General features: G+C 34.8%; 1 protein-coding gene across 5 annotated transcripts in view; it reads left to right on the top strand.

Moving 5' to 3' along the window:
- The window catches only part of ATR (ATR serine/threonine kinase), a 108,901-nt gene extending 95,628 nt beyond the window's left edge, over positions 1-13,273 (top strand). For 2 of the 5 annotated variants that reach the window (XM_008507753.2, XM_008507767.2), the window contains exons 42-47: positions 665-815; positions 1,980-2,136; positions 2,249-2,402; positions 3,630-3,781; positions 7,482-7,587; positions 12,587-13,273. In XM_008507753.2, coding sequence (XP_008505975.1) covers positions 665-815; positions 1,980-2,136; positions 2,249-2,402; positions 3,630-3,781; positions 7,482-7,587; positions 12,587-12,760 — 894 coding nt within the window. In that variant the 3' untranslated portion in view covers positions 12,761-13,273. The remainder of the gene's footprint in view (positions 1-664; positions 816-1,979; positions 2,137-2,248; positions 2,403-3,629; positions 3,782-7,481; positions 7,588-12,586) is intronic. The other 3 variants (XR_011527196.1, XM_070576256.1, XR_011527195.1) reach the window with 2 other exon arrangements.
- The last annotated feature ends 250 nt before the right edge of the window (positions 13,274-13,523 follow it).

Genomic DNA, 13,523 nt, shown 5'->3' with positions numbered 1-13,523 from the left:
TTCCCAGAGTTTAAAATGTGTTTTTCATCAGTAATTGCAGTTTTGAATTGAACAGGTTACAATTTTAGATGTGTGCTTAGTTTATTTCACATCGTTCCAGAATTAAACAAAATACTATTTATCCTTACCTAATATATTTCAGGATTAATCAGATGAGATATGAAAAGCTTTCTTCTGCTAGGAGATAATTTTTCAAGTGAAGCTGTAATGTTAATCTGCAAGAGTAAGAAATATATTTTGGAGATATCATAAAACTCATACTCTTTTGTTCATGCATTTTTGAGATAATCAAAATTAAACAGTAGTCTCTGTGCCTAAGTACTTAGTGTTTCAGTAATATCTTGAAAGCAATAAAAAATAAGAGAGTATTTTGTCATTGTCAAATATACAACTATAATATTTTTGAACACAGTATTGTCACATTCATAGTGAATAATTAAAAAGAAGGACTCTAATGATTTGGAAGACATCTTTAATGATTTGGAAGTATATTAGGGATGCTCTCATAGTAGTTTCCTGCACTACCATTATGAGGAATTATTCATCTACTTCATAGTAATCTTTCATTGACGAAATTGCTATAAAATGAATAATCTCTAGATATATTTCACATACCGTTTAGAAATTTTTAATTTTTAAGTTTATGTGTGTGTTTTTTTAACAGTGCTTAAGAAAAGATGCAGAATCTCGTAGAAGAGAACTTCATATCCGAACATACGCAGTTATTCCACTGAATGATGAATGTGGGATTATTGAATGGGTTAACAACACTGCTGGTTTGAGACCTATTCTGACCAAACTATATAAGGAAAAGGGTACTAAAATTAATTCTTACAATATGAGTATATAATATAGGTATAATAACTGCTAACACATATAATATGGGTATAATTGTTATTAACGTATGTCATTGTATATTTTTTTGGTATAAGCCGTAGTGAAACTTTTAGGTCAAATGAGATTCTATATACAGCAGTACTTAAGTGTTTTCCTTCCTTTCTTATGCATTTTTTTTTCACTTATTTTAAAGATTTTATTTTTCCTTTTTCTCCCCAAAACCCCCCGTACATGCTTGTGTATTTTTAGTTGTGGGTCCTTCTATCTGTGGCATGTGGGACACCGCCTCAGCATGGCTTGATGAGTGGTGCCATGTCCGTGCCCAGGATCCGGACTGGCGAAACCCTGGGCAGCCGAAGCAAAGCTCGCGAACTTAACCACTTGGCCACGGGGCTGGCCCCCCCCGCCTTATGTTTTGGTTCCTTTTCTATCTTCATCTCTAAAGAATTTGAGGTAGCTTACAAAAGTGTATTTGAAATTTGTTTTTCACAGAGTTATTGGTTAGCAATTCTGAAATTACTTTTTGTATATACTAGACTTTAGCAAATAAGTAAATATATTGTAGCTAATGAGAGCTAATTTTTCACTATCAGCGAAAGAAAAGGGAATTTAGCTAGAATGAAACTTCTGCTTCCCCAGATGATTTGCATTGTATAAGATTAGCTTAAGAATCAGGTATACTATGAATCTTATAGGCTAGCCCTCACAGAGTAAATTATTTCAGAGCACCGTTGTAGGTTTCTTAGTAATAATTCAATGTGGACCTATACTACATGCTGACTAACAACAAGATCACTATAATTTTAATGAGGCCTGCAGCATTTTTACAATTGCATGGGCACTATTCACGTTAGGTTTATTCTGAGTGGTATCTTCTGGAGTCGATTCCACAACATTGGTTTTGGTTGACATTAATTATCATCAAGAGGCTTCACTTTGGATAAGTATTAAGGTAATGTGTTTATTGTTTTATTATAGTGTCAAGATAAATTTACTTATGAATAATTGAAAATTTTCCATTTATTATTGCTTTTGATAAGCAGTTGGAATAAAAGAAGATGTTTCCTGTCCTATTTGAACAAAAAAATTGCACCTTTTCTTATTTGGCTTGTGTAATTAATAGAAATCACTCTACCTTGCAGGAGTTTATATGACAGGGAAAGAACTTCGCCAGTGTATGCTACCAAAGGCGGCAGCTTTGTCTGAAAAACTCAAAGTATTCCGAGAATTTCTCCTACCTAGGCATCCTCCTGTTTTTCATGAGTGGTTTCTGAGAACATTCCCTGATCCTACATCATGGTAAGTTACCAAAAATATAATACATTATTATGGTTGGATTTTAAAAAATGTTTTAGATTTATGTTGCCTCATATGACATAAGGATATTTGATAGGCTTTGTGTTTCTTTCAGGTACAGTAGCAGATCAGCATACTGCCGTTCCACTGCAGTTATGTCAATGGTTGGTTATATCCTGGGCCTTGGAGACCGTCATGGTGAAAACATCCTCTTTGATTCTTTGACTGGTGAATGTGTACATGTGGATTTCAACTGTCTCTTTAATAAGGTATGTGATGTGACTTACTCTAGTTAATTGTATATTTTCTACTGATTTCCCTTCATCAACAGCTGTTCTTCATAGACATATGCCTTGGTAGCAATTATGGTCACAGCTGAGTCACACTGAGAGTTTGTTGACTGGTTTTGATCAGTGGATCCCATAGCCCTCAGTAAAGCAACTTAGGATAGAGAGAACTCAGAAGATTGATGTAGTAAAACCAGCACTGAACTTGGAAGTCCAAAAGCATGTGTTCAAGTTCTAACTCAGTTAGTTCTTACTTGTATGAACATGGGCAGATCAGTTCATTTTACTGAGATTCAGTTTTACAGAGACAGAGTAGTTTAATGTGATTATTTCCAAACCTGGCAGCATATCAGAATCATTGAGTCCTTTTAAAAGTGCAGATACCTAGGAAACATCCCAGGACATTCAGATTGTGTAAATCTAGAGTGGGGCCTGAGAATAAAGTAAGGTGATGGGATTCTCCATAAGACCCCCTCCAATTTTCCAATTTGTGATCCTGGAAGGCAGATTGGTAGGTAAACTCACTTTTTTCTTCATCTCCATTCTCTTTGGGTTGCTTTCTGCTGTCACAGGAAACCAAGAAAGATCACAGACCCAACAGAACAAATTAAAGATAAAGCACTAGTATAGGTTAAATCATATAAGAGAGAAATTTAGGGAAACTGATTGGAGGGATGAAAAAGCCCTAGGAAAGGCAGGTTAGAGAATGGTGAAAAATAAATGAACTGGACTTCATTATATTACTTGTAACATTTCCTGTCTGAGAGATGTGAGCTTCTAACACTTGGCTATTGCTTTTCCCCTCCTGTTTAAAAGTGAAACTCTTAAAGAAAAGAAGAAAAATATGAGAATATTTATTTGTACTTTATATTATTCAAGAACGACATGAAGGAAGTTAATATAAGACTAAAGATTGAATGCATAAAAATTTCTCTATAATGTTATTCACTATAGTAATTCACTGAAAGGTGAGTCCATCCATCCTCTAGATCTTATCCAAGGGGTTGTATTTAAGTTCCCCAAAAGCAAAGGAAGAGTCATACGGCTCCTTCGTGATCTAGGCCTCTAACAGAGTTACAAATATAACTATTTTGACAGTATGTTTGCTCTTTGCTAAAAGGGTCTAGATATGAAGTTCTAAATTTTTTGCATAAATATTTTAAAGTTTTAACAACCCTGTTAATTTTTAATGAAATGCATTGTTTTAAGGGAGAAACCTTTGAAGTTCCAGAAATTGTTCCATTTCGCCTGACTCATAATATGGTTAATGGAATGGGTCCTATGGGAACAGAAGGTCTTTTTCGAAGAGCTTGTGAAGTTACAATGAGGCTGATGCGAGATCAGAGAGAGCCTTTAATGAGGTAGTCATCTATATTTTGTAAATAATTTAACTGTAACTTTGAATGCAATTATTGGTTCCTAAGTATGTTTTCTTTATATAGAAGCCACTTTACATTGGTTGAAGTAGATTTTTTTATTAATAGCTTTATTAAGATATAAGTTACATACTATAAAATTCACTCTTAAGGTACACAGTACAGTGGTTTTAGTATATTCACAAGATTGTGGAACCATCACTGCTATCTAATTATGAAACCTTTTCATCACCCCCAAAAGAAATTAGCAGTCACTCCATGCTCCTATTCCCCCGCCATTCCATACCAACCACTAATTTACCTTCTGTCTTTATGGATTTGCTTATTGTGGACATTTCATATATAAATGAAATCTTACAACATGTGGCCTTTTGTGTCTGTCTTCTTTCACTTAGTATAATGTTTTTAAGGTTTATCCATGCTGTAGCATGTATCAGTACTTCATTCTTTTTTATTGACAAATAATATTCCATTGTATGGGTATACCACAGCTTGTTTATCCATTCATCAGTTAATGGACATTTGAATTGTTCCCTCCTTTTGACTATTCTGAAGTGTGTCTATGAACATTGAGTAACAAATTTTATATAGATACATGTTTTCAGTTCTCTCGGGTATACGTAGGAGTAGAATTGCTGGTCATGTGTTAACTCTAAGCTTAACATTTTGAGGAACTTTCAAACTGTTTTCCAAAGCAGCTGTAATACTTTACAATCCCCACAGCAATGTCTGAGGGTTCTAGTTTCTCCACATCCTTACCAACACTTGTTATTGTCTGTTTTTATTTTACCCAACCTAGTTGGTATCACATGGTATCTTATTATGCTTTTAATTTGCATTTCCCTAATGACCAATGATAATGACCATCTTTTCATGTGTTCATTGGTCAGTTCTGTATCTCCTTTAAACAAATGTCTATTCAAATCCTTTGTCCTTTTTTTTTTTTTTAAGATTTTAGTTTTTTCTTTTTCTCCCCAAAGCCCCCCAGTACATAGTTGTATATTCTTTGTTGTGGGTCCTTCTAGTTGTGGTATGTGGAACGCTGCCCCAGCGTGGTTTGATGAGCAGTGCCATGTCCACACCCAGGATTCGAACCAATGAAACACTGGGCTGCCTGCAGTGGAGCGCGCGAACTTAACCACTCAGCCACAGGGCCAGCCCCTCCTTTGTCCATTTTTTAATTGGATAATTTGTGTTTTGATTGTTGATTTGTAAGAGTTCTTTATGTATTCTGGATACTAGACCTTTATGAGATGTATGATTTGCAAACATTTTCTCTCATACAAAATGCAATACTGTATTCTAGAGGGTTGTCTTTTCACTTTCTTGATGATGCCCTTTGAAGCATAAAAGTTTTTACTTTTAATGAAGTTCAATTTCTCTATTTTCGTTCTTGTTATTTGTGCTTTTGGTGTCATAGCTAAGAAACTACTGTAAAATCCAAAGTCATGAAGAATTGCACCTGTGTTTTTTCCTAAGTGTTTTATAGTTTTAGCCCTTATGTTTAGCACTTTGATCATTTTCAGTTATTTTGTGTATCTAGTGTGATAGGGGTCTATATTTATTCTTTTGAATGTGTATATCCAGTTGTCCCAGCACCGTTTTTTGAAAAGATTGTTTTTCTCCATTTAATTGCCTTGGCACATTGTTGAAAATCAATTGACCATATATCTAAAAGTTTATTTCTGGACTCTCAGTTTTATTCCATTGATCTATATGTCTAATCTTATGCCAGCAACTCACTATCTTGATTACTGTAGCTTTGTAGTAAGTTTTGAAATCAGGAAATGAGTGCTCCAACTTTTCTTCTTTTTCAAAATTGTTTAGCTATTACGTGTCCCTTGCATTTCCATATGCATTTTAAGATTGTCTTTTCAATTTCTGCAAAAAGCCTGGATTTTGATAGGAATGGCGTTGAACCTGTAAATCAATTTGAGGAATAGTGACATCTTAACAATATTAAGTCTTCTAATCCATGAACATGGGATGTCTTTCCATTTATTTAAGTCTTTAATTTCTTTCAACATTTTGTAGTTTTTAGTTTGCAAGTCTTGTATTTACCTTTTAAAAATATGTTCCTAAGTATTTTACTTTTTTTAATGTATTCTAAATGGGATTTTTTTCTTAATTTCATTTTTGGATTGTTTATTGCTAGTGTATAGAAATATAACTGATATTTGTATGTTGATCTTATATCCTGCAATCTTACTGAACTTATTAGTTCTAATAGTTATTTTTTGTAGATACCTTAAGATTTTTTCTCAACAACAGCACGTCATCTGCATATAAAGTTTTACTTCTTCCCTTCCAGTCTCAGTGCCTTTTCTTTTTCTTGCCAATTGCCCTAGCTAGATCAGTGATGAGTAGATGTGGTGAGAGGTCTACATCCTTATCTTATTCCTGATCTTAGGAGTAAAGAAGTCAGTCTTTCACCATTAAATCTAATGTTAGCTGTGGGAAGTAGTTTTTTAAAGCTCATTTATTCACCTTTTTACTTCAAAGCTGTCTACCAGGCATTATGGTAGAACAATTAGTTAGGTAGATATAGGCAAAGGCAATTATCTGAAAGAGGAAGTATAATGTCTTGTGAGACATTTACTAGGAGCCCCCACTACTCTGGGGAAGTGAGGAAATAATTTCTGGAGGAAGTAATTGAGACCTTAAAGATAAATAGGGTTGACCATGCCGAAGGGAAGAGAGTGCTTTGAGTGATAAAAATATCAAGGCAAGTGAAGGCATGACCTGCCTGAAAAATGCAATACTGTATTCTAAAGGGTAGACTTTAAGGAGGTGCTGCTAAGATGATACTAGCAGGGCTAGATTATGAAAGATCCACATGAGGCCAGTTTACACATTTAAACTTTGCCCTGAGAACAACTGGAAGTTATTGGAGGATTCTAAGAAGAAAATTTAAAAAATGAAGAGGAGGAGGAAATGAAATGAGATTATCAGATTTGTGCTGTAGAAAAATTACAGTTCCAGTTTGGGCTAGAGGCCAGGAAACTATTAGAGGACTGTTGCAGTAACCCAGGAAAAAATGATGGTGCATTGGATGAGGTAGTGACAGTGGAGATGGAGATAATTGGAGGGATTCTAAAGAGATTTTAGGAGGTGGAATTGGGTATTAAGAGGAAGAGGAGGCAAAGATGATTCCTGGATTTTTCTTCAGGGCAAATGAGTGAATGATGTTGTTTTTTACTGGTTTGGGGATTATAGGAGACATAGTTTGGGGAAGGCTCATGAGTTTTGTTTTGAAAATATTGAATTTGAGGTACCTGCAAGATATCAAAGTTGAATTTTCCCATAGTAGTTAGATTTGACATCCAGAACACAGTCAAAAGATCTGGGCTGGGTCTATATGGTAGCTTTAGCTATTTTATGGTCATTGGAGACATGGCAGGGGATAAAATTCACTCATTCAATAAATATTCATTTACCAGCTTACAGTATGTATTTAGAGACGGCACACAAAACTCATCTTACTCTACTCTCCAAGAACACCTCTTACTCTCCTCTATCTTGCTTCTTCCCTCCCTAACCTTTCCTTTCCCTCACTTCACCCCCAAACAGTAATTTCACATTGTATTAAAACAGTAGTAATGTGTGTTGTAGGAATATTATCATTAGCTTCTCATCCTTAAGTGTTGACTTTGTATTATTACCGTAATATTTGTTTCTATTTTAGTGTCTTAAAGACTTTTCTACATGATCCTCTTGTGGAATGGAGTAAACCAGTGAAAGGGCATTCCAAAGCACCACTGAATGAAACTGGGGAAGTTGTCAATGAGAAGGTTAGTAGAAGATGTAGCTTGATATGAGCTGATACTCTTTATCTCTACAAATGAAAACTGATTCTAAATACTATCAGTGGCTGACCATTGAATACTCTGAAATCCAGTTCTCTGGTATGACAATGCCATAAGTTTTCTTTATTGTCATTACTAATGTTAACATTATTATCATTAGTGTAATAAAATCAGAGTCCAAGACACTTGTTTAACCATAGACAATTCATGGGGCCAGCCCAATGGCCAAGTGGTTAAGTTCATGTGCTCCACTTCAGTGGCCCAGGGTTTCGCTAGTTTGGATCCTGGGCGCAGACATGGCACCACTCATCAGGCCATGCTGAGGGGGCATCCCACATGCCACAACTAGAAGGACCCACAACTGAAAATACACAAGTATGTACGGGGGGGCTTTGGGGAGAAAGGAAAATTAAAAAAACACAAAACATAGACAGTTGACAATTATGAGATAGAGTGGGAAAAACTTGAACACAAATTGCCTGAACTTGCAAAGCAGTGGATCTCAGCTTTAATATGTAGAGTTCAGTCCTTACTGATATTAGTTGAAGCCTCAAATTTTGCAGATAGTTATTTTCAATAAGTTAGAATAGATTGAAGATTGTTCTTGTAATTACATCATTCTCACTTTTGCATTCTGATATGCTTTCTTGATGGAGAGAAATGTGTAGAATTCCAAGTAGCTCACTTAGAACTCCCATTTGCACATAGAAACATAATCTAAATATTAGGTATTAGCATATTGTTGCTATTATTAGAATATTCATTCAAATGTTTGCCTTAAACACTTTCAGGATAGGTGTATATATATATATTTTAATGTAAGTATAGGTATTATTTATTATTTCTTGTCTTAAAATCTCTCTCTCATTAACCAAATTATAAATCTGTCATTAACCACTTTCTTCTTTGTGTAAAAGTTTAATGCAAACATTAAGTGCCTTTAGAGCACTCGTTAGTTTTTTTTTTAATTACTTTATTGAGGTCATATTGGTGTATAACATTGTATAATTTCAGGTGTACATTATTACATATCAGTTTCTGTATAGTCTTCATTGTGCTTACCACTAATAGTCTAGTTCTTATCTGTCACCATACAAATGTGCCCCTCTATCTCTTTGGTCCACCCTCCCACCCCCTTCCCCTCTGGTAAACACTAATCTATACACTTTATCCATGTGTTTGTTTATCTTCCACATATGAGTGAAATCATATGGTGTTTGGCTCATTTTGCTTAACATAATACTGTCAAGGTCCATCCATGTTGTTGCAAATGGGATGATTTTGTGTTTTTTTTATAGCTGAGTAGTATTCCATTGTATATATACCACATTTTCTTTATCCATTTATCAGTCTGTGGGCACTTGAGTTGCTTCTACATCTTGGCTATTGTGTATAATGTTGCAGTGAACATAGGGGTGCATATCTCTTTGTATTGTTGACTTCATATTCTTCAGATAAATACCCAGTAGTGGGATAGCTGGATCATATGGTATTTCTATTTTTAATTTTTTGAGAAATCTCCATACTATTTTCCATAGTGGCTCCACCAGTTTGCATTCCCAACAGCAGTGTATGAGGGTTCCCTTTTCTCCACATCCTCTCTAACATTTGTTATTTTCGTGTCTTGTTAATTATAGCCATTCTGACAGGTATAAGGTGATATCTCATTGTAGTTTTGATTTGCATTTCCCTGATGATTAGTGATGTCAAGCATCTTTTCTTGTGCCTATTGCCTATCTGTATACCTTCTTTGGAAAAATGTCTGTTCATATCCTGTCTTTTTTTTTTTTGAGGAAGGTTAGCCCTGAGCTAACTGCTGCCAATCCTCCTCTTTTCACTGAGGAAGACTGGCCCTGAGCTAACATCCATGCCCATCTTCCTCTACTTTGTATGTGGGACACCTACCACAGCATGGCGTGCCAAGTGATGCCATGTCTGCACTTGGGACCCAAACCGGCGCACCCCGGGCCGTTGAAGCGGAACATGCGTACTTAACTGCTGCGCCACCAGGCCGGCCCCCACTGCCCATTTTTTGATCAGGTTGTTTGTTTTTTTGTTGTTGAGTTGCATAAATTCTTTACAGATTTTGGAAATTAACCCCTTGTCAGATATGTGATTTGCAAATATTTTTTCCCAGTTGGTGAGTTGTCTTTCATTTTGTTCACAGTTTCCTTTGCCTTGCAGAAGCTTTTTAGTCTGATGTAGTCCCATTTGTTTATTGTTTCTTTTGTATCCCTTGCCTGAGTAGACATGGTATTTGAAAAGATGCTAAGAGCGATGTCACAGTGTACTGCCTTTATTTTCTTCTGGGAGTTTTATGGTTTCAGGTCTTACATTAAAGTCTTTAATCCATTTTGAGCTAATTTTTGTATATGATGTAAGATAATGGTATACTTTCATTCTTTTGCATGTGGCTGTCCAGTTTTCCCAACACCATTTATTGAAGAGACTTTTCTTTCTCCATTGATGTTCTTGGCTCCTTTGTCGAAGATTAGCTGTCTGTAGATGTGTGGTTTTATTTCTGGGCTTTCAATGCTGTTCTATTGATCTGTGTGTCTGTTTTTGTGCCCATACCATGCTGTTTTGATTACTTATAGCTTTGTAGTATATTTTGAAGTCAGGGATTCTGATGCCCCCAGCTTTGTTCTTTTTTCTCAGGATTGCTTTTGCTATTTGGGTTGTTTTGTTGTTCCATATAAATTTTAGGATTCTTTGTTCTATTTCTGTGAAGAATGTCATTGGGATTCTGATCAGGATTGCATTGAATCTGTAGATTACTTAGGTAATATGGACGTTTTAACTACATTTATTCTTCCAATCCATTAGTGTAGACTACCGTTCCATTTCTTCATGTCTTCTTTGACTTCTTTCAATACTGTCTTACGTTTTCAGTTTATAGATATTTCACCTCCTTGGTTAAATTTATTCCTAGATATTTTATTCTTTTTTGAGATTGTAAGTCGGATGGTATTCTTGACTTCTCTTTCTGCTAGTTTGTTATTAGTGTACAGAAATGCAACTGATTTTTGTAAGTTGATTTTGTACCCTGCAACTTTGCTATAGTTGTTCATTATTTCTAATAGTTTTCTGATGGATTTTTTTAGGGTTTTCTATATATATAATTATGTCGTCTGCAAACAGAGTTTTACTTCTTCCTTTCCAATTTGGATACCTTTTATTTCTTTTTCTTGCCTAATTGCTCTGGCCAAAAACTCCAGTACTGTGTTGACTAGGAGTGGCGAGAGTGGGCACCCTTGTCTTGTTCTTGTTCTCAGAGGGGATGGCTTCCAGTTTTTCATCATATAAGTATGATTTAGGCTGTGGGTTTGTCATACATGGACTTCATTATGTTGAGGTACTTTCCTTCTATACCCATCTTATTGAGAGTTTCTATCATAAATGGATATTGGATCTTATCAAATGCTTTCTCTGCATCTGTTGAGATGATCATGTTGTTTTTATTCCTCATTTTGTTAATGTAGTGTATCACATTGTTGGATTTGCAGATGTTGAACCATCCCCGTGTCTCTGGTATAAATCCCACTTGATCATGGTGTATTGCTGTATTTGGTTTGCCAATATTTTGTTGAGGATTTTTGCATCTATGTTCAGCAGCTCTGTTGGCCTGTAATTTTCCTTCTTTATGTTGTCCTTGTCTGGTTTTGGTATCAGGGTAGTGTTGGCCTCATAGAATGAGTTAGGAAGTGTTCCATCTTCAGTTTTTTGGAATAGTTTGACAAGGATCGGTATTAAATCTTCTTTGAGTGTTTGGTAGAATTCTCCAGGGAAGCCATCTGGTCCTGGACTCTTATTTTTGGGGAAGTTTCTGATTACTATTTCATTCTCTTTACTTGGGATGGGTCTATTCAGATTCTCTCTCTCTTCTTGATTCCCTATTGGGAGGTTATATGAGTCTAAGAATTTATGCATTTCTTCTAGGTTATCCAATTTGTTGGCATATAGTTTTTAATAGTAATCTCTTATAATCCTTTATATTTCTCTGGTATCTGTTGTAATTTCATTTTTAATTTTATTTATTTGAGCCTTTTCTCTTTTTTTCTTAGTGAATCTGGCTAAAGGTTTGTCAGTTTTATCTTGTCAAAGAACCAGCTCTTAGTTTCATTGATCCTTTCTATTGTCTTTTTACTCTCTATCTGATTTATTTCTGCTCTAATTTTTATTATTTCCCTTCTGCTGACTTGGGGCTTTGTTTGTTCTTTTTCTTCCAGTTCTGTTAGGTGTAGTTTAAGATTACTTATTGAGATTTTTCTTATTTGTTGAGGTGGGCATGTATTGTTATAAATTTCCCTTTTAGCTCCACTTTTGCTGCATCCCATAAGAGTTCATATGTTCTGTTTTTATTTTCAGTTGTCATCAGGTATTTTTTGATTTCTCCTTTGATGTCTTCATTGAGCCAATTGTTCAGTAGCATGTTTTTTAGTCTCCACATATTTGTGACTTGCCCAATTTTTTCTTGTAGTTGATTTCTATTTTCATAGCATTGTGGTTTGAAAAGATGTTTAATATGATTTCAATCTTCTTAAATTTATTGAGGCTTTCCTTGTTGCCTAACAAGGCAAGAGTGATTATTAATATATGAGGGCTTAATACTGCTATTTTATCACTTGTTTTCCCGATGTTCTATATTTCCAGTGTTTCTTTTCTAGGGTAGATTTTTTTTAAAATTATTATTTTTCTAGAATTATCATGTGGAAGAGATTCCCCAGTATTTCATTTAGTCCAGAAAAATGTCCAAGCAGTTGATGTTGGATCAACATTGCAAGCCTTAAAATCAATATCTCAAATTACTGTATTTGTTTCATTTCTTCTCTCTTTTGTCTGTATTTGCTCTTAGAAAAGGGGTAATGAACAGTAAAATGATATTAACATTTGTTAAGTAACAGAAACATAGTAATTCCAAATTATCAACATTCACATGTCATTGAGTCCTTAGCCTTTATGATTTTCAATTTCTTCCTTTTAGGCAAAGACTCATGTTCTTGACATCGAGCAGAGACTGCAAGGTGTAATCAAGACCCGAAATAGAGTGACAGGGCTACCATTATCTATTGAAGGACACGTGCATTACCTTATACAAGAAGCTACTGATGAAAACTTACTATGCCAAATGTACCTTGGTTGGACCCCATATATGTGAAATGAAATTAGTTCAAAGAATATGTTAATTATCTAAAATTAATGCATTTGGTATCAATGTGTGGTTTATGTATCTATTCATTTCCAAAGTACATCAGTTTCTTCATGTTCTCAGAGCAACTCGTATTATTTCTCCCTAATTGTTAATAATATTTAAGATAATATATGTTGTCATTAAGAAATATACCGCTTTCTTAATATATACTGTGTATTATAACTGGAGAAATGAAACATCATATGTTCTTATGTTGTAAAAAGATGTATTTGCAAGAAACAAGTCAACCTAATTTCATTTTACGACTTTCATTGATTTTAAGTACTAGCCAGCATACGGACTCCATTGAACAACGACATTATATTGAATAAATACTGTGGACAAAGCACTGTGCTAGATTTGTGCACAGAGCTACTTCCCCTGCCTTTTAGGAACTGACAGTCTGGTAAAAGAGATAAAAACATAAATAGCATATCATTAAGTTCACTTAATAAAACTTTCTTTTTTTGTCTTGTGGAAGTGTGATAGGTAAAAACGCATAAGCCAAGCATGAATATGAAAATTATATAAACATTCTGTAATTTTAAAAATGCTGCCAACTGAAAGTGTACCAGATTGCAGAATCCAGTGGTCTTGGAAGACAGCAATACTTAAGATTTCCTGAGATTTCAAAATCTAAAAGTTTTTTAATGTGGTTAAATTTTTTCGGAGGTTTTCTTGCAGAAGGTTTCCATTAATTCATGCTAATTACAAAGCAATGAGGTTACTA

Source organism: Equus przewalskii, chromosome 15, assembly GCF_037783145.1.
Source record: "Equus przewalskii isolate Varuska chromosome 15, EquPr2, whole genome shotgun sequence".
Classification (NCBI taxonomy): domain Eukaryota; kingdom Metazoa; phylum Chordata; class Mammalia; order Perissodactyla; family Equidae; genus Equus; species Equus przewalskii.
This window is presented reverse-complemented; position numbering and strand designations above follow the sequence as displayed.